This window comes from Microcaecilia unicolor, chromosome 7 (assembly GCF_901765095.1).
Source record: "Microcaecilia unicolor chromosome 7, aMicUni1.1, whole genome shotgun sequence".
In the NCBI taxonomy this organism is placed as follows: Eukaryota; Metazoa; Chordata; class Amphibia; order Gymnophiona; family Siphonopidae; genus Microcaecilia; species Microcaecilia unicolor.
In genome coordinates, this window is record NC_044037.1 from 140,645,125 (window position 1) to 140,666,588 (window position 21,464).

The following is a 21,464-nucleotide window of genomic DNA, read 5'->3' on the forward strand; positions in this document are numbered from 1 at the left end:
CAGTGAGCCTGACGTTGGAGCAAGGCAAAATGGTAGAGACTATTATAAAGAACAAAATTAGTGTGCATATGCATAGGCATAGATTAATGAGACAAAGCCAAAATGGATTTAGTCAAGGGAAATGTTGCCTCACCAGTCTTCTACATTTCTTTGAAGGGGTGAATTAACATGTGGATAAAGGTGAGCTGGTAGATATTGTGTATCTGGATTTTGAAAAGCCGTTTGACAAAGTACCTCATGATACATCATCCCCACCCTGGTCTTGATGTCAGCTGTATTTTTTGATGTCACAATCCTAGGGCTTATGATGTGGGGTTTTTCTTTTTTAAAGTTAAGTTTGTTTGCTTTATTTTGAGTGTACGCGGAACCACTGATGTGTTTTTTTTAATCAGACTCTTTCTTTATGATATTTATTCTCTCACTGTCCTTGAATCGATCTGCTGGTTAATTATTCTGCTAAGATTTTCTAAACAGTGCTGTTTCAGATAAGTTAATGTCTCACGACTATTATACATAATATAAATAATACGCTATGAAGAGAAATGCGTAATATTATAGGAATGGGAAGTAGAGAGACATTTCATACATGCCTCCTCCAGTTGTGTTCAGTGTGACAAAACTTGCTGTACATGATGAGTATGTGAGTAGTTTGGGAATAATGCCTCAGATTATTATCTGTGTAAATAGGATAAGGCTTCCCAGACCTATAATGTGGACCTCACAGACTGTTGAATTTTCTTCTGCAATGAACATGTATAAGGTAAAATAATATAAACTACATCTCAAATGCATGCAGCTATATCTCATGTAAATTCATGGTACATATCCTGAAAACCAGACTGACTTTGGGCTTCTTAGGATTGTTTGGGGAATTACTGACTTATGGATTTAAAGTTGTGTGGTTTAAAATATTGCCTTTAAATTTCATTCAGAGTTGGTATTAAAATATACTATTCACTATTTTTCTTTCATAGTGGAAGAGTGGTCAGGTGGTGCAGCTGGGCTGGACAGTAACTGAGGACCTGCTTTGCATTCAAGAGGATGGATCTGTGCTTATCTATGACTTGTTTTGTGGATTCAAGCGCCATTTCAGCATGGGCAATGTATGTTTGACATGGAAGTTAAAGTACATTTCAGTGTAGCTTAATAGATGTCCATATAATAGATTATAATTTTGTGGAATTAGCACATGGATTCTTTTGTCCTGTTTGTCCACTCAAGTAAAAGTATGTGCAAGACTGCCTAATGACCTCCCTCATCAGTAGGTGCCAATCCAAGTTTGTGTACCTCTCTATATGAATGTGGGCCTTTATGGCATAATGATGCAGACCGCTGATGGCAGGAATTTCTTAAATCTGTTTTCATACCTTTTGTTTTCTCTGCTGTGTTTGGGGCATTTCTCAGAATTATTTCTTGGCTTTCGAAAAGTATATTTTCTAAAATTTGGTTTTGCTAGCAATGAGGATCTAGTGCAGTGGTTCCCAAACCTGGTCCTGGAGGCACCCAAGCCAGTCAGGTTTACAGTATATCCACAATGAATATTCATATTCATAACATAGATTTGCAAATCTCTCTCATGAATATTCATTGTGGGTATCCTAAAAACCTGACTGACTGGTCTAGTGTCTTCCTTTGCCAGCTAGCAGGGGAGTCCTGGGATAAGTGCACTTCCTAATCTTCTTTGGCATCCTCTTTTGAGTCAGCTGTCAGGACAATTGACCTGAGATCTCCTGTACAGCAGTGATCAGCTGGTCATATTCTTGCATTTTCCTTTGATGCAGGAGGTTTTGCAGCAACATGTGGTGGAAGCTAGGGTTTTCCATACTGAGTACGGTACTGGTGTTTCCATACTAACCAAAGCCTCTCGGTTTACCCTTACCACGAATATTGATGATCTTAAGCTGCGCCGGATGCCAGGTATACCAGGTATGACTTGCATGGTTAATTATTTGAAAAGGTATGTCTTGTCTTAACATGACAAATGTTGAAACTAGATGAAAAGAAGCCTTTTTGTTTGTTTGTTGTAAACAGGTCCTCCATCCTGCTGGGCTGTCCTATTTCAAGACAGGGCAACCGTGATCTTGTTTGCATTTGGTAAGGATTTATATCTCTTGGACCACACATCTTGTTCCTTGCTGGTGAGTCACAAAACAGGTACTTTTTTTTTGTTTGTTTACAGTGATTAGCCCAGTTTGGTGACATCTTCTGAATAACTTTGCTTACTAAGGTAACAGGTACTATCTGAAGACAGGAAATGAGTTGCTTGATTTTCCTCTCATTGGAAGTGTGGCGATGGCATACATTAAATTAAACTTTTTCTTCCAAAGTTTTCTGGTAATGTCTAGTAGGTCTTTACTGAAGGTTTGCAATGTTGCTTCTGCTCACCTGCAACACAGTGGCCTTCCCCAGTCTTTATTTTGCCAAGTAATGCTCGAAGGGAAGATGGGTGGGTTTGTGCAATTGAGAACTCTTCTTGCAAATAAGCAATTCCTTGTCATCTATACCAGACCAGACCAGACTAATGGGTTGTGTCCATCTACCAGCGGAAGGAGACAGAGAAAATAGTTCCAAGTAAACCGCCCCTTAAGGGTATCGTACAGCCTGGAATGTTCAGTATTTTCTCTGTCTCCTAGCGGATGGTGGACGGATTGTGCAGCTGCTCTGGATTGCTGGCTGGTAGCTCCTGCCCCAGATTCTTCTGGTGACAGTGGAGCCAGGGGTGTGTGCTGGTAGCCGTGTTGGGGCTAGTTTTAGATGATACTCAGTGGTCCTGAGTTCCTCATCTGCCAGCTCGGGTGATATCCAGTGACCCTGGTTCTCTCCCCTCCCCTACCTCTCCTGGCTGTCTTTCTAGCAAGGTGATGGTTGATTGTGGCATGGAGTAACTTGTCTCCCCTGTGTGGTTCTTCTCTTCTGTGGTGGTAGGTATATCTGAATTTCTGCCTCTGAGGTAAGCCTTTATTTATTCCTGTCACTAGTGAAAATGGTTTAAAAAAAAAAAAGGAAGAAAAGCTTTGTTTTTACCTTCCTTTCCTGTCTCTGAGGTAAACCTTTATTAATTCCTGTCACAGTTTTTTTTCAGACTGTCCGGTCTCTGCTGCTTCAGGCATCTTGCTTGAGATGCCCCTGCTATTTGATTCTTGTTTTGGCAGCAGTTTTTCCTTCCTTCCTGAGGGAGGTTCTGGTTCTCTCATCCCCATGGATCCTGTCTGCTCTGGTTTGTCTGCAGGGTACTTTCCTTCTGGCGGGAGTTCGAGTTGACCTTGGTGTGCAACTGCTAGCTCAAATCCCTCTTCTGAGTACCCTCGGGAGCGCCATTCTGACCAGTCTTTTGCTTGGACTACTACTACTTATCATTTCTATAGCACTACAAGGCATATGCAGCGCTGTACACCATACACAAAAGACAGTCCCTGTTCAAAGAGCTTACAATTTAGATAAGACAGGTAAACAGAACAGACAGAACAATAAGGGTAAGGGAATATAGAGGTGAGGATAAAAGGACAGGGCAAGTGAGTAGTGGTTAGGAGTCAAAAGCAGTGGTAAAGAGGTGGGCTTTAAGTTTCGACTTGAAAACGGCCAAAGACAGGGCTAGATGTACAGGCTCAGGAGGACTTAGTTCAGTGTCTCTTTATGGCAATGTGCCTTTTTAGGACTAGTTTGCCACAGCTCTTCCTTGCTTCCCTTGCTTTCGGGTGGGAGTTTTAGCCTGGCACAGGCGGATTTTGCCTTTTCTAGTTTCAGGCGCCTCTCTCTGGCACATTTGGCACGCCTTCCTTTTTCTGTAAGGGGCGCAGTTCTTTCCTGCTGAACAGATCCTATTGCTGTGCATCTGGATTATCGCCTCTTAGCTCTGTGCTTTTCTCTACTTTTCTGCAGGGAAGTGGCTCTGTTCTAGGTCTGGAGTTTGACTCTCCCTTAGCTGGTTTTTCCTCAGTTTGGTGTTAGTGGCCAGCTTCCTCTTTGTTCCTGGCCTGGCGAGAGTTGTTTCTTCCTCACTGCCTTGCGGCTGCATTTTGCTCCCTATGGTCTGAGGATTCCAGATCTGTGATGCTTACCTCTCTCTTGGCGGGCATTCTTTCTCTACGTTGACTGCTGCTCTGTATCGGTTGCCTAGGAGGGCGGCCATTGTGGCTCAGAGACCACTTGAGGGCCAAGAGTATCTCTTGGGGCACGGGCTTTCTCTTCTTGTAGTTTTAGTCCCTCTGGGCCAGGGGAATGCAACGCCAGGTCTGCAGTTCCACAGGTTATGCTCCTTTCCTGTTGGCCTCCTGGCAACACCTTCTTCTCTGGCTGTTCCCCGGGGCTCCATCTGTGCATTTTGCTTGTTGAGCACAGCTCCATCACTGCATGTTGAGCACAGCTCCATCGCTGCATGTTGAGCGCGGCTCCACAGCTGCATGTTGATTGCAGCGTCATTATTCCATGCAGTTCCACCATTCCATGTTGGGCACGGCTCCACAGTTCCAGGTTGGCTTTAGCTCCATCGCTGTATGTTGAGGACAGCTCTATCATGGCATGTTGAGTGAAGTTCCTTCGTTGCTTATTCTGCAACCTTTCATCTCTGCATGTTGAACATAGTAACATAACATTGTAGATGACGGCAGAAAAAGACCTGCATGGTCCATCCAGTCTGCCTAAGAAGATAAATTCATATGTGCTACTTTTTTTATTTGTACTGTCCTCTTCAGTGCACAGACCGTATAAGTCTGGCCAGCCCTATCCCCGCCTCCCAACCACCAACCCCGCCTCCCAACCACCAGCTCTGGCACAGACCGTATAAGTCTGCCCAGCACTATCCCTGCCACCCACCACCGGCTCTGGCACAGACCGTATAAGTCTGCCCAGCACTATCCCCGCCTCCCAACCACCAGCTCTGGCACAGACCGTATAAGTCTGCCCAGCACTATCCCTGCCACCCACCACCGGCTCTGGCACAGACCGTATAAGTCTGCCCAGCACTATCCCAGCCGCCCAACCACCAGCCCCGGCACAGACCGTATAAGTCTGCCCAGCACTAGTCCCCCCTCCCAATCACCAGCCCCAGCACAAACCGTATATGTCTGCCCACACTAGCTCCGCATCCCAACCACCAGCTCTGCCACCCATTCTAGGCTAAGCTCCTGAGGATCCCTTTCTTCTGCACAGGATTCCTTTATGTTTATTCCACACATGTTTGAATTCCGTTACCGTTTTCATCTCCACCACCTCCCGCGGGAGGGCATTCCAAGCATTCACCACCCCCTCCGTGAAAAAATACTTCCTGACATTCTTCTTGAGTCTGCCCCCCTTCAATCTCATTTCATGCCCTCTCGTTCTACCGCCTTCCCATCTCCGGAAAAGGTTCGTTTGCGGATTAATACCTTTCAAATATTTGAACGTCTGTATCATATCACCCCTGTTCCTTCTTTCCTCCAGGGTATACATGTTCAGGTCCGCAAGTCTCTCCTCGTACGTCTTGTAACGCAAATCCCATACCATCCTCGTAGCTTTTCTTTGCACCGCTTCAATTCTTTTTACATCCTTAGCAAGATACGGCCTCCAAAACTGAACACAATACTCCAGGTGGGGCCTCACCAACGACTTGTACAGGGGCATCAACACCTCTTTTCTTCTGCTGGTCACACCTCTCTCTATACAGCCTAGCAACATTCTAGCTACGGCCACCGCCTTGTCACACTGTTTCATCGCCTGCAGATCCTCAGATACTATCACCCCAAGATCCCTCTCCCCATCCGTACCTAGCAGACTCTCACCGCCTAACACATATGCCTCTCTTGGATTTCTACTCCCTAAGTGCATCACTTTGCATTTCTTCGCATTGAATTTTAATTGCCAAACGTTAGACCATTCTTCTAGCTTCTTCAGATCTTTTTCATGTTTTCCACTCCCTCCGGGGTGTCCACTCTGTTGGAAATCTTGGTGTCATCCGCAAAAAGGCAAACTTTACCTTCTAACCCTTCGGCAATGTCACTCACAAATATATTGAACAGAGTCGGCCCCAGCACCGATCCCTGAGGCACTCCACTACTCACCTTTCCCTCCTCTGAGCGAACTCCATTCACCACCACCCTCTGGCGCCTGTCTGTCAACCAGTTCCTAATCCAGTTCACCACTTTGGGTCCTATCTTCAGCCCATCCAGTTTATTTAAGAGCCTCCTGTGGGGAACTGTGTCAAAAGCCTTGCTGAAATCTAAGTAGATTACGTCTATAGCACGTCCACGGTTCAATTCTCCAGTCACCCAATCAAAGAATTCAATGAGATTCGTTTGGCACGATTTCCCTTTGGTAAAACCATGTTGTCTCGGATCTTGCAACTCATTTTCTTCCAGGAAATTCACTATCCTTTCCTTCAGCATCGCTTCCATTACTTTTCCAATAATCGAAGTGAGGCTTACTGGCCTGTAGTTTCCAGCTTCTTCCCTATCACCACTTTTGTGAAGAGGGGCCACCTCCAATCCCTCGGAACCTCTCCCATTTCTAAGGATTTATTAAACAAATCTTTAAGAGGACCCGCCAGAACCTCTCTGAGCTCCCTCAATATCCTGGGGTGGATCCCGTCCGGTCCCATGGCTTTGTCCACCTTTAGTTTTTCTAGTTGTTGATACACACTCTCTTCCGTGAACGGTGCTATATCCACTCCATTCTCAAATGAACTTTTGCCAGTCCATCGTGGTCCTTCTCCCGGATTTTCTTCAGTAAAAACAGAACAAAAGTATCTATTTAGCAAATTTGCCTTTTCTTCATCATCTACATAGCGGTTTGCAGTATCCTTTAGTCTCACAATTCCCTTTTTAGTCATTCTCCTTTCACTAATATACCTGAAGAAATTTTTGTCACCCCTTCTTACCCTTCTAGCCATTTGTTCTTCCGCTTGCGCTTTCACCAGACATACCTCTCTCTTGGCTTCTTTCAGTTTCCTCCGGTATTCCTCCCCGTGTTCCTCGTCTTGAGTTTTTTTGTATTTCTGGAATGCGAACTCTTTAGGCTTTATTTTCTCAGCCACTTGCTTGGAGAACCATAGCGGTTTCCTTTTTCTCTTGCTTTTATTTACTTTCCTTACATAAAGGTTTGTGGCCCTATTTATAGCTTCTTTCAGCCTGGACCACTGTCCTTCCACTTCCCGTACGTCCTCCCAGCCCATCAGCTCCCTCCTTAGGTATTCCCCCATTTTACTAAAGTCAGCACTTTTGAAATCTAGGACTTTGAGTTTTGAGTGGCAACCCTCCTCTTCAGCAGTCATATCAAACCAAACTGTTTGATGGTCACTGCCGCCCAGGTGGGCACCCACTCGGACATTTGACATGCTAACCGCATTTGTGAGCACCAGATCCAGGGTCGCTCCCTCCCTCGTGGGTTCCATGACCATTTGTCTGAGCAGAGCACTTTGGAAAGCATCCACAATCTCTCTACTTCTTTCCGATTCCGCAGACGGAACCTTCCAATCTACATCTGGCAGATTGAAATCTCCCAGCAACAGCACCTCTCTCTTCTTCCCAACTTTTGAATATCTGCGATCAGGTCTTTATCTAATTCTTCCAATTGTGTTGGAGGTCTGTAGACAACACCCACGTGGACAGAGGTTCTATCATCTCTTTTTAAGGTGATCCATATCGCTTCTTCCTTACCCCAGGTCCCTGTCATTTCGGTTGCTGTGATATCATTTCTCACATATAGAGCTACTCCTCCACCTTTACGACCCTCTCTATCCTTCCTAAATAGATTATAGACTGGTATGTTTGCATCCCATTCATGGGAACCATTGAGCCATGTCTCTGTGATTGCAACAACGTCCAAGTCTGCCTCCAACATCAGGGCTTGAAGGTCATGAACTTTGTTGTCAAGACTGTGAGCATTTGTGGTCATCACTTTCCATTTACATTTACATTTCCTGGTATGCGTTTCAACATTTGATATTTTGGTGTGTTTTCTGTCTTTGGGTCCCTCCATATCTTTTTGTTCCACCTTAATTTCTTTTGCTGTTTCTTCTGGCTCAGTTCTATTTTTAGGAAACTCACAGAGCTCTAATGGAGCAAAGGAATTCTGTAGGGGTAACACTTGTGAGGGTGTGTGCCTCTGTGTCACATGACGAAGTCTGCCTGAGCCTACTGTGAACCATCTATTCCTAGGAGGTTTTATCTTTTGTGGCAGTGGTGTGAATTTGGTTTGATTTTGTGCAGTCTTAGTGTTACAAGAAATTATTTATTTTGGGGAAAATAGCTCGAGAGCACTCGCTACTGTTTATAATTTAAGAGCAGATGCTGTATTTATAAGTTTTAGGATATTAATTTCTCCACCAATCACCAAAGGTGATAATTGCAATAAATTAAATTAAGTATATATAAAAGATACCATATACTCAGAACACAAAGAGACCGTAATTTTAGCTTCAAAAAGGTTGATTTAATATACAATTGCACACGAGAGGTAGGTTTTAAGAGATCTTTACAGATAATCTGTGCTTAAGTAAAGGCAAAGTAGCAGGTCTAGATCAAAAGTTATGTTACTTACAAGTCCTTGTTACACAGTATGAACAGCATTAGGTAAGCACATGTTTGCAGGACAGGAGAGCTTCTGCAGTGAGTGGATTCCTGAGTTGCTTGCAGTTGAAGAGAATCTGACTCTTGGGAAACAGCTTGTCCTTTTATACCTTGCAAGCTGCAGGAGGATATGCCATGTGGATCTTTGTCCTGGTTTCCACACGACCCTTGGGCATTTGCAAAGCATTGTGGTATCTTGGTCTCATGTCTGCACACGACCCCTGAGTCTTGGTCTCATGTCTTATGACATCACGAGACTTGCTGTCTGGATTTTGCTGGCAAATGGTCTTTTGATGTACAGGGCTTCCTGCTTGATTCTCTGTGATAGATAAGATTTGTCTGGGGCAGCCAGCAGGTGCCCTTTGTCTTTAAGTTGGATTCCACACCTTTCCCTGCCTGTCTCCTTGCATCCTCTGGTTAGGTCCAATCTTTGTTGTGTTGATCAGAGGAATAGAGTCAATTTAAAACTTTAAAGCAGTCTTAAGGAATGAGAAAAGGCAAGGTGAGGTCCCTGCCACTGCAGCAGTACCTTTGTCTTGTAAATATTCCCCAAAGGGAGAGGGAAGAGGGCTTTTGGAATGAAACTATTTTCTCTGCTGCAGTGTCAAATATATATATATTTAAAAGCTGCACAAATATATTGGTGTATATATAATCCAGCAAATATGCTACATATTTCAGTAATAAACTGATACCATTACATTAGAAGTTGCTTTAAGTGCATCTAATTCCTGCTTTAATTTACTGACCTCTTGTTTTAAACTAGCAAGCTGATTACAGATAGGACAAGCCTTAATTTTCCAGATGATTGGCATTGAAACTAAAGCTCCACAATTATTACAGAGAATAAAAGTCATCTTGATTTGTTGAATGGGTATGAATAGGTATTTTATGATGAGGCTTGACAGTATACAAGATTAACTTTACTCCTCAGCAATTTGAGACAGTTGTAATTTGGGTGGAGTTAAGTTGTGATAAGTAGTATAGTTAGAATAGGGATTTAGGAAGTGTCAATCTTGGGGTGGGTGGGTATAAACCTAAACTGTGGAATGTGTTTGCTGTAAAACCTATCTTAGGCCTGTATTAAGCCTCTTTTCTACAATGCTGATTGGGACAAGGGGAGGACAAGGATAGTAGGTAGAGATGTGCAAAAAAACCACAGTTCTAGGGTAGGAAAAGCCACAAATATAGCCAGCACAAATCTTATCTGAGTTTCTCCCAGCCAGAGACCAGCAACACAGCTCTCCACAGAAAACACACTTGTGCTTTTAAAATGGCTGCAGAAAAAAAAAACAGGTGAACTGAGATAGATGGGGTGGGGGAAGGAAGGAGCTCAGAAACTTGGCAAAAGGAAGATTTCTAATACTTGCTGGCAGTTTGAAATCAGAAATCTAGTTTTCAGATTCACAGATATCAATAAACCAGTTTGAAACACAGTCAGATTATACAAACAGATCAAACAGGGCTTTTTTTTTTTTTTTTTTTAAATCTTTTTAGGAAAATATATCTGCAGGGACACAGACAGACCAAGGATAGTAGGTAGAGATGTGCAAAAAAACCCACAGTTCTAGGGTAGGAACGCATCTCCATTGTCACGTGTTGAGTGTAGTTCTTTCTCTGCAGGTCTCAGTGTGGGGCGCAGTGTAGAAAATGGCTCTGTGTGTGGCATGCAGCTCTCTCTTTGTGTAAGGAACGCAGCTCCCTATCTGGGTGCAGAGCGCAGCTCCATCTCTGTGTGTTTTTAGCACAACTCTTCTCTGCAAATTGGGCGAAGTTCCAGGGGGGAGCCTGCAGATCGCAAGGCTTCGTTCTGTTTCTGTGAGTCTGACGTCCTGCACGTTGTACGTGCAGGACGTCAGACTCAGTCAGAAACCAAACGAAGGAAGAAGACTGACTGGTGGGGGTTGGGGTCGAGCGGGTCATCGGCAGGGGGGAGTCAAAGTTGTTGGAGGTGTCGGCAATGGCGGGCGGCGGGGGGGGGGGGGGTCGGTGTCAGCAATGGGTGGGGGGGGGGTTGGCAGCGCGGTGGAGGGGGGCCTAAAATGTGCCCCCTCACCTCAACTCTGGACCCCTCTACCGTTGAAGTCTGGCTATGCCCCTGCTTCGTTATTGGCAAGTTTTCCACATCCCATCACACTACCACCACCATGTTTGACTGTTGGTGTGATGTGTTTGCTTTATGCCAGATATAATGGGACCTGTGTTGTCTAAGGAGTTCCATTTTTGACTCTTCTGTCCATAGAATATTATCCCAAAAGGCTTGATCCAGATGTGTTTTTGCAGATGTGAGATGAATATTGATAATTATTGGATAGTAGCAGTTTCCACCTTGCTACTCTCCCATGATTCCCATTTTTGCCCTGTCTTTCGTATTGTATTGTCATGAACATTAACCTTAGCTGAGGCTTGATACGCCTGCAGTTCTTTGGATGTTCTGTCCTGGATGAGTTGTTGTTCTCTTGGAGTAATTTTGGCAGGACAGCTACTCCTGGGAAGATTCACCACTATTACAAGTCTTCTCCATTTGGAGATAATGGCTTTCACTGTGATTTGGTGGAGTCCCAGAACTTTAGAAATGGCTTTGTAACCCTTTCCAGACTGATATTTCATCAAGTTTTTTTCTCATCTCTTTTGGAATTTCCTTTGATTGTGGCATAGAATTCTTGTAGAAACCTTGTGGTTACTACTTCACTTTAGAGAACTGAATGGGAGCAGAGATGGCGGGATTCCTGCGGGGATCGCCTCCATTTCTGTGGGGATCTCGCAGGGATGGACCCGGGTCCGCAGAGATCCTACAAGGATGAACCCAGGTCTTGCGGGGTCCCCGTGGAAATGCATGGCAATCTGAGCTTTGCCTCTCCTCCCCCGAGCCACCCTGGTGGTCTAGTGGATTCTGCGGGGCAGGATAGATTCCTAGTCTTTCCTGCCTGCTGCCGCTGGTAAAAGGCCACTAAGCAGACATCATGTTATGAGAATCAGGTGCTCAACATTCAGAATTTCTATCTGTCTATTTACGCCATTTATATCCTACATTAAACATGAATTAGGTAGAAACCTGGGAGCATTTTAAATCTTTTTTTTTTCCTGTGCCTACATCAAAAGAAAAAAAGATGGCATGTGGGAACTTGCTCCTTTAGTTTTGTGGATCACAGTGGTATATTATAAAAATGTACTTTTTTAAAATGCCCAGTTGGGTATATATGCCAATCTCAACTTTGTTAAATGTTTCAGACATATCCATCTACTTGCTCCCATGATATAACTGAATTCTGTCGCATTGCATTTTCAAATGTAAGCTACATTGAATCAGAATTTGCTTGGGATAATGTGTGATATAAATGTTAAAAAAGTCCCTTATTTCTAATAATCTTTTTGCTATTGTTTTCAATAGCATTTCCTATTGCTTTGGGCAAACCAGTATGGAGTCAGTCTCCGCCTACTGGCTTTAGCCCATATAAAGGGCTAGATATGCTCACCCTGTCTCCTGTTTTATCTAACCTCCTTGGTAAAAAGGATGGAGGGAGTGTGGGTGGGTGGGTGGAAGGAAGAGGGAAAAAAGATTGGTAAGGGGGACATACATGGAGGAGTAGGGAAGGGAAAAGCGGAAACAGAGCACATGGGGATAGAAGGGGATGGAGAGGAGAAGGGGATATCTGCTCATGGATATGTGTATCTTAATTTTGTATTTTGAGTACGGAAGAAAATTATTTTTGTTACTTTTACTAGTATTTTTACTGCTTATAGAATCTGGCTTTCTTGGGAAGTGGTCAGGTTGACTGCAGCATGACAAGGACAGGCCGGGGGGCTGGGATGGAGGGAATTACTTGAGGCGGGGACGGGTTAGCTTTCCCACCGGAACAGGTTAGATTTCTGTCCCTGTGCAACTCTCTACTTCACTGTCATGATAAAGTTCAACATATAGCGAGGTTTAGATTCAATCAGCTGAACCTAATTATCCGTTAAATTTGATCAGTTGGTTGATTTGACTAACTAAGGAGGCAGTTACTTTTTCACGGGGTGGTATGGGTGTTGGATAAATTTGCTCCATAAATGAAGTTGTAATTTCAAAACTGTGTTGTGTTTTCTCAGGTTCCTTTTGTCTGTTAATACATTTTGGTTAAAGAACAGATTCATTCCCCTTTGCCGACACAGCCAATTCAAAGTGAATGGGCTGTCAGCATTAGTGCATCGCAGTCACTGGTGCAGCTTAGTAAAGGGGGGGGGGGGGGGGTCAGTATGATAGACAGGCAATAACAGGGCAGTCAGGAGGAGAGGGGGGTAGATACTTTTTCACATTACTGTATATTTATCCTCTTTGTGTGGAAAAAATAATCCTTTATAATTATTGCAATCAAGTTTGAAGGTATATACCCAAGGAAAGTGTCTTCAGTATTTTGGTAACATTATATAAGTACATAAACATCGCCATGCTGGTAACATTACATAAGTACATAAGCATCACCATGCTGGTCCAAGGAGCCCAGCACACTGTCACTGACAGCGGCCAAAAGAACAAGCAATTTGTCCCACCCCTCCTAGAAATAGTGTATTATTCCTCCAGGAAGCCGTCCAACCTTTTTTTGAAGACCACTAAGTTAACCGCCTTAACCACTTTTTCCGGCAGTGAATTCGAGATTTTAACTACGCGTTGAGTGAAGAAAAACTTCCTCCAATTCATTTTAAATTTACCACACTGCAGCTTCATCGCATGCTCCCTTGTCCTAGTATTTTTGGAAAGCGTAAACAGACGCTCCACATCGAACCGTTCCATTCCACTCATTATCTTATAGACCTCTATCATATCTCCCCTCAGCCGCCTCTTCTCCAAGCTGAAGAGCCCCAGCCTCTTCAGCCTTTCCGCATAGGGAAGTCGTCCCATCCCCTGTATCATCTTTGTCACCCTTCTCTGCACCTTTTCCAATTCCACTATATCTTTTTTGAGGTGCGGCGACCAGAATTGAACACAATACTCGAGGTGCGGTCACACCATGGAGCGATACAATGGCAGAATAATATCCTTATTTTTGTTTTCAATCCCTTTCCTAATGATACCCAACATTCTATTTGCTTTCCTAGCCGCAGCAGCACATTGAGCAGAAGTTTTCAACGTATCATCAATGATGACATCTAGATCCCTTTCTTGGTCCATGACTCCCAACGCTGAACCTTGCATGACATAGTTATAGTTTGGGTTCCTCTTTCCCACATACATACTCCTTCAAAGAAATGCAGCAGATTGGTGAGGCAAGACTTCCCTTCACTAAATCCATGCTGACTTTATCCCATTAGTCCATGCTTTTGAATGTGCTCTGTAATTTTGTTCTTGATAATAGTCTCTACCATTTTGCCCGGCACCAACGTCAGACTCACCGGTCTCTAATTTCCCGGGTCTCCTCTGGAACCTTTTTTAAATATCGGTGTTACATTGGCCACCCTCCAATCTTCTGGTACCATGCTCGATTTTAAGGATAAATTACAAATCAGTAACAGTATTTTTTTAATTTTTAATTTTTTGTTACATTTGTACCCCGTGCTTTCCCACTCATGGCAGGCTCAAAGCGGCTTACATGGGGCAATGGAGGGTTAAGTGACAAGGAGTCACAAGGAGCTGCCTGTGCCTGAAGTGGGAATCTAACTCAGTTCCTCAGTTCCCCAGGACCAAAGTCCACCACCCTAACCACTAGGCCACTCCTCCACTCCAGCTCTGCCAGCTCATTTTTTAGTTCTATCAGTACCCTAGGGTGAATACCATCTGGTCCAGGAGATTTGTTACTCTTCAGTTTGCAGAACTGCTCCATTACGTCTTCCAGGTTTACAGATATTTCATTTAGTTTTTCTGATTCTTCAGCTTCGAATACCCTGTCTGGCACTGGTATCCCACCCAAATCTTCCTCGGTGAAGACCGAAGCAAAGAACTCATTTAGTTTTTCTGCTATTTCTTTGTCTTCCTTGAGCGCCCCTTTTACACCCCAGTCATCCAGTAGGTCAACCGATTCTTTTGCCGGTTTCCTGCTTTTAATGTTTACTATCAATTTTCGCCTCTAACGCTATCTTTCTTTCAAAATCCCTCTTTGCCTTTCTTATCAGCGCTTTGCATCTGACTTGACATTCCTTATGCCGCTTCTTATTTTCTTCATTTGGTTCCTTCTTCCATTTTCTGAAGGATTCCTTTTTAGCTCCAATAGCTTCCTTTACCTCACTTTTTAACCATGCTGGCTGTCGTTTGGTTTTCCGTCCTCCTTTTCTGATACATGAAATATGTTTGGCCTGGGCCTCCAGGGCGGTGTTTTTGAACAGCATCCACGTTCAGTCGCTCCTCTAATTTTTTTTCTACCGTTCTTCTCATTTTATCATAGCTTCCTTTTTTAAAGTTAAACGCTAACATATTTGACTTCCTATGTTTACCTTTTTGAAAGCCAATTTTATTAAATATATAGGGACTAACAGATATCAGAGACGAGACGTTTGAGTACAGAAGTATAATAGTAGAAACACAAGAGGTCTGGATTATTCATCTTTGTGAAAATTAATGTAATTATTTAATTTGTGCTAAATTTTAATTATCTGTTGAATTACCAAAAGAAATACATGCTGAATTAAACAGCATTAATTACTGTGCATTGGCAGACAATAGAGAAACAAATTATAACTTATTGGTGGAGAACAATATTTCACTGACACTTCATTTTCATATAGCAACTTTATCATAAAAAAACAACTTTTTAATGATGAATTCTCTTGTCATCTTCAATTTTGGTTGCTTTTTAGATGCCTCCTGGAATGAGTCCTCTGGCTGGGTCATATCTGGATATGTCCATCTCTTTTAATCATAAACTACTAGCATTGTTTACTGAACCTGGATATATCTGGATGGGATCATCATCTTTAAAGGTGAGAATAGTACTGCAGTCATAACCAACATTAATAATGTATTTTCAGGAGTGTATCAATCTCCAGTTGCATTTGTTATTAGTGTATCACAGGAGGATGTACTACTCAGGAACTGGAGACTCAGAGAAATGTTGTCAGATCGACTATATCTTGTAAACGCATCTTGTGCTGTTACATTTTGTGCCATTTGAAATACTTTAACTGTTAGTCCTAAATACAATGTGCTCCAGAATGACCAGGGGCTCTCTTAACGGAGCACCAGAAAATATTTTGGCAGATTTGAATCTATACTTCTCCGAGGACAAGCAGGCTTGCATATTCTCACAAGTGGGTAGACGCCGATCCGTATCACCTGGTTCGGTATTTATACCAAAGTAAAAAGTTAGAGCTTGGAGATCACGTGACGTTATGGTGGAGAGAAGACGTGTGTGAGCTTTTCTCCGTGGCCTGACTGCTCTTATCAGACTCAGTAATAGTATCGGAGCCCGGAACGGAATGTTCCCCGAGTTAACATTCGGCAGTGAATGAGTTATTACAAGTTTGTAACTTTAAAATAACAGGATGGCAGCGAAATCTGCACAAAAAGAGAAGCTCCGAGGAAAGGTAACCGAATACAAAATGGCGGCCTCTCCTCCAGAGGCAGGATCGTCGGTGTCGTCCGCGTGGATAAGCGAAATTACAACGGAGATGACGGTGGTGATGGAGGAATTATTGGAACGACGCCTCGCCCCGCTTGATAAAAAATTAGACAACAAACTGGAACAATTAAGTTTGAAACTGGAGGAGCTGACCAAAGAATGCGGAGCATACCAAACTAGAACCAGCGAAGTGGAAGAAAAAATAACTGTAATAGAAAACCGCCAAACAGATTTAACAAACCAATGTAAGGTAATGGAAGCTAAATTAGAACACTTGGAAAATCGTTCCAGGCGGAACAATATTCGTCTGGTGGGATTACCGGAAGCTCTTGGGGGCCGCTCGTTGGAACGGGTACTTGAGCAATGGCTTACAAAAACAATTGACTTTCCCGTTGAATTGGGTCCCTTACGCATAGAGAGAGCCCATAGATTGGGAGTGCGACAAGAGGAGAAAAGTAAACCAAGAGTGGTGATATGCAGAGTTTTAAATTTTGCACATAAGCAATTGATTCTACAGGCAGCGAGATCTGATAAAGCTCTGTTCTTTGAGGAATCAAAGATCCTGTGCTTCCAGGATTACTCGGCCGCCATAGCGACAAAGAGGCGCGCTTTCTCGGCAGTGTGCTCCCACTTCAATATCCTGCTACTTTGAAAATTACATATAAAGGTACTACTAGATCATTTGTATCTGAAAAAGAAGCGAGAAAATACGTGGAACAACTGACGAAAACTGAGGGACGAGCACTGGCAGATGGCGGGCAAACTTGAGAGAGTACAAAAGTGCACTCCTAAAGGATTACAAAGTAAAATGGCATAAGCAACAAAGATTTGGTGCCGAGTTTAAAGTTGGAGATTTTTTGGAATAGCTGTGCAGCAGCTGTTTTATATCTAAAGTAAAGTTGAAACTTAAGTGTTAAAGGTTATAGTGTTAACGTTCTTCAGTCAGCAGCACATGCCAACTTACTGGATATAGGTTCTGAAGGAACCCACGGAGGATATCTTGGAAGATAAGGGCAAACTGCGAGACTTTTTGATTGGGAGGGTCCACAATTGGGGGTCTTAACCTATGTGAACATGTCAGACCCCTACAATTGGATAAGAAATCCAGTATGTATGCTTAAAGTCTGGAACCCTCACGTGGAAAGAGGGGAATCAGCAGCAAGTATTGAACTTAATACTGGAGCTAGGATATGGATTCGCTGTAAGGATCTTCCTTTAATTTAAAAAGCAATAACTCTGGGATACAGGGGGAAAGAGGCTGTCGTTGAAATAATGTTTTAATGGACCTTAGCTAAAGATAACCAAGAACGTTAAATTGCAGGTTGCAACAAGTTCAAATTTGTTAATCACTGTATTACTGCAAGCAGAATTTGTAAAGAATAAGCTGACCCTATTAGGGTATTGTTGGGGTGGGGAGACAATGGTTGTTATAAATGTGAGCCGGTTACTGGAATGAAGAAGGGGAGTAGAAGTATTGCTTAGCAAAGGGTTAAAAAAGGGTGTAAGGGGAATAGGGTGTTAGGGACTAGGAACGCCATAGAGTAGTGGGGTAAACGTTAAACGTGACGACTTCCTCTAGGGAAGTACAGAAAGAGGGGAAATTTGGGATTGGGATGGAAGGGGGGGAAGGGGACATAGGGGGAGAACTAAAAGAGATGGGAAAACAGAAGGATAACAATCATTTTTCTGGAGGAATTACAAGAGTGGTTGGAAAGACAGATCATATTTGGGATATGATGTGGTTGGATGAATGGTTTAAAAAATTAGAGCCAGAACAACAAAAGCATTATAAGACAGAGTGGAGCTATAGGCTGGGATGGCTCCACTTGATCACTACAATTGATCATCAGACATTAAGCAATGAACTAGGAGATGGGGGGGATTAAAGTAGTGACTTGGAATGTAGGGGGAATTCATTCGCCTATTAAAAGGTCAAAAATTCTACAATACCTTCAAAGAATTAAGGCAGACGTGGCCCTTTTACAAGAAACACACCTAACAGACCTAGAACATGCAAAGTTGGCAAGATGGTGGGTAGGAGATTGCATAGCTTCCGCAGCAGCGGGGCGGAAAGGGGGGGTAGCTATTTTATTTAGAAAAGGGATTGCCTCACAGATTCACCAGCTGCAGAAAGACCCGGAGGGACGATTTGTTTTTTGTAACGTAACCATTGCAAGAAGAAAACTTAGGTTAGGAAACATCTATGCGCCAAACACATTAGATATGAAATTTTACAAGAAATTGACTATGATTCTTAGTGCGAATAGCTCATTGCCTATGATGATAGGTGGCGACTTTAATGTGGCCTGGGACCCGCAGATGGATAGATCACACCCCTCGGTAGCAGGAGGACGTAACAGAACAAGGGGGTTACCAGACATGTGCAACACTTTAGATCTTATAGATGTATGGCGCACGTTACATCCTGGGGATAAGGAATACACTCATCAATCAAGGGCACACCATACACATTCTAGGATTGATTATCTGTTAGTCTCGAGAACATTTTTTACCCATATTAGAGAAGCTGTCATAGGTCCTTGTGTAATCTCTGACCATGCAGCAGTTTGGATGACTTGGCAGATAGAAAACTCAGATAATGATACAAGGGGGTGGTCGTTTCCCAGTTATCTATATGGCAATGAAAAATTCAGTGAATTCTTAGGTAAAAAGTGGGAGGAATACAAGCTATTTAATGAAGGAACAGTACAAAGTGCCTCGATTTACTGGGAAGCAGCTAAAGTGGTACTGAGAGGGCACATAATTAGTTTTGCTAGCCATTATAAAAAGTCTCGAGATAGAGAGATATTACGATTAGAGAAACGATTGGCTAAATTAAGGCAACAATTTGGGAGGGCACCAGGTGTTGGAGTGCGGAAAGATTTGGAAGCTGATCAAATAGCATTGAACTCATTACTCCATGAGCGAGCAGTAAAATCCCAAACATACTATAAATATCAGCTATACAAACATGGGGATAAGGGAGGCAAACTATTGGCAAGATTAGTGGCACCGCAGTATACATCAAAGCACATCCTAGGTATCAAAGATAGGGAAGGTAGAGTGGTGCGCACTGATAAAAAAATTCGAGAGGTCTTTCGCGATTTCTTTCAAAATCTTTACAAAGCAGGAGATTCGCAGGGCCTACAGGGAGAGGTATATCTGCAAAATGTGGTGACTCCTAAGTTAATGCAGAGAGAACGCTTAAAATTGAACACTCCTATTAGTAGAGATTAAGTTTATTGGGCCATTGGCCAAAGTAAGTTGGGGAAAGCCCCTGGACCTGATGGATTTAAGGCCGAATTTTATAAAATACTGGGTGAGCAGATAACCTCCGCTCTAACTGGAGCTTTTAATGAATGGGTGGAGGAAGGGCGCTTGCCTGATCGTTTAAACCTGGCTCAAATTATAATACTACCCAAACCTAATCGAGACCCATTGTTAGCATCTTCCTATAGGCCTATTTCGTTGTTAAATAATGAAGTGAAGCTATTCGCAAAGATATTAGCTAACCGTTTAAACAAAGTATTGCCAAGGTTAGCCAACGAAGCGCAAGTAGGCTTTGTCCAAGACCGGTCTGTTACCAAGAACTCACGGTGTATACTAACGGCCTTGGAGAAGCTTAAGCAAGACCCGGAACCAGCCATTTTGATTAGTTTTGATGCCGAAAAGGCCTTTGACCGGGTGGAGTGGGCATTTTTGTTTAATGTCTTGGATAGTTATGAATTCCAGGGTTGGTTTATACAAGCGATTAAGGCGCTATATTCTTCACCTAGAGCCAGAATAATGGTGAATGGAGGGAGATCTGAGGACTTTGAGATTAATAGGGGGACTAGGCAAGGTTGCCCTTTATCACCGTTGCTGTTTGCTCTTTATTTAGACCCCATGATCAGAGACATCCAAGACTGCCAGGCTATAAAAGGAGTGCAGATAGGTCGGCAGGAATTCAAGATTGCGGCATTTGCCGATGACCTGTTGGTCATAATAACAAAACCGAAATCATCCTTGGAAAATTTACTAGAGCTTATTCATGAATATGGGGATTATTCAGGCTTTAAACTGAATCTGGATAAATCAGAAGCTATAGCAGTAACATCAGATGCTCGTAGGCAGTGGGCTGAGGGATTCCCTTTGACATGGGCGGAAAAAGCATTCCGATATCTGGGGATTCTTCTGGCAGCTAACACTGCAGAGATATACAAACTAAATATTAATAGACTCTTAGAGCAGACAGAAAGACAATTAGAAGCTTGGAATGTAGTGATGATGCCTTTGGGAGGTCGCATTAGTCTCATCCGGATGGTGATACTGCCTAGGTGGCTATATGTGTTGCAAATATTACCATTGCGACTCCTTAAAAAGGACATTAGGCAATTTTATAAAGCAGTGATGAGATTTTGCTGGGCAAAAAAGAAGGCAAAACTTAAGTTACAGTTTTTGATGGGTAATTGGAGTCAGGGAGGATTTGGCCTACCGCATCTAAGGTATTATAATATGGCCTGCTTGCTAAGATCCTTGAGAGATTGGCTGTTTGGGACTAGTATACATGTGCCGCGTGAATTGGAGAGGGCCTTTTTTCAGCCTTTTGATTTAATTGCGTTATTGCATACCAGAAAACAGATGATACCAAAAGCTTTTAGACATAGCATTTTATTAGCGCCCCTCTGGGATGCATGGCAGTTTTTGGGGAGAAGTTTAGGGGGAGACCCGAAGATATCGGAATTAATCACGATCAAAGGGAATCCAGAATTCTTACCAGGACTTGAAAACTCGGTTTTTCAGCAATGGGCAACCAGAGGATATTGTAACTTAAAAAATATTCTGGATGCCTCTGGAGAAATCAAACCCTTAGGCCAATTACTTTCACGTGATGAACAGGGATGGGGGGATATTTTTGCATATAACCAGATCCGACATTATGTTCAATCCTTGGGGAAGGAGAATCTTGCAGCCAACCTGGGAGAAAAAGTACAGGCCTTTTACGATGAAATCTCGCCTGAGACTCCATCTATTTCGGGAATACATAGAAAATTGTGGGTCTTGATTCCGAGAGAAGGGCTGGAGCATCTTCGGCAGCGATGGGAAGCAGATCTAAATCTAGACTTAACCAATTGGGATATTGACAAACACATTAAGAGGATACCTAAATTAGTTACAGGAGCCCGGTATAGGGAATGCGCTTTTAGGACACTCCATAGGGCATACTTTACACAAACACAATTGTTCCGATCAGGAGGGATTCACTCTCCAGTGTGTTTGAAATGTGGCCAACAGGAGAACACATTATATCATGCCTTTTGGGATTGTGTTAAAACACAGAGATTTTGGAGGGGAGTAGTGAAATTTTTATCTGATATTTTATCAACACAGATAACAGGTACCCCATGTCAGTTAA

The 21,464-nt window shown here is 43.0% G+C and overlaps 1 protein-coding gene across 1 annotated transcript in view; it reads left to right on the forward strand.

The window, feature by feature from the left end:
• The window catches only part of VPS16 (VPS16 core subunit of CORVET and HOPS complexes), a 926,204-nt gene that overhangs the window by 136,019 nt on the left and 768,721 nt on the right, over window positions 1-21,464 (forward strand). Inside the window, 4 exon segments of the mRNA XM_030208841.1 lie at window positions 975-1,103; window positions 1,782-1,926; window positions 2,032-2,138; window positions 15,309-15,431. Of these exon segments, the coding sequence (XP_030064701.1) occupies window positions 975-1,103; window positions 1,782-1,926; window positions 2,032-2,138; window positions 15,309-15,431 (504 nt within the window).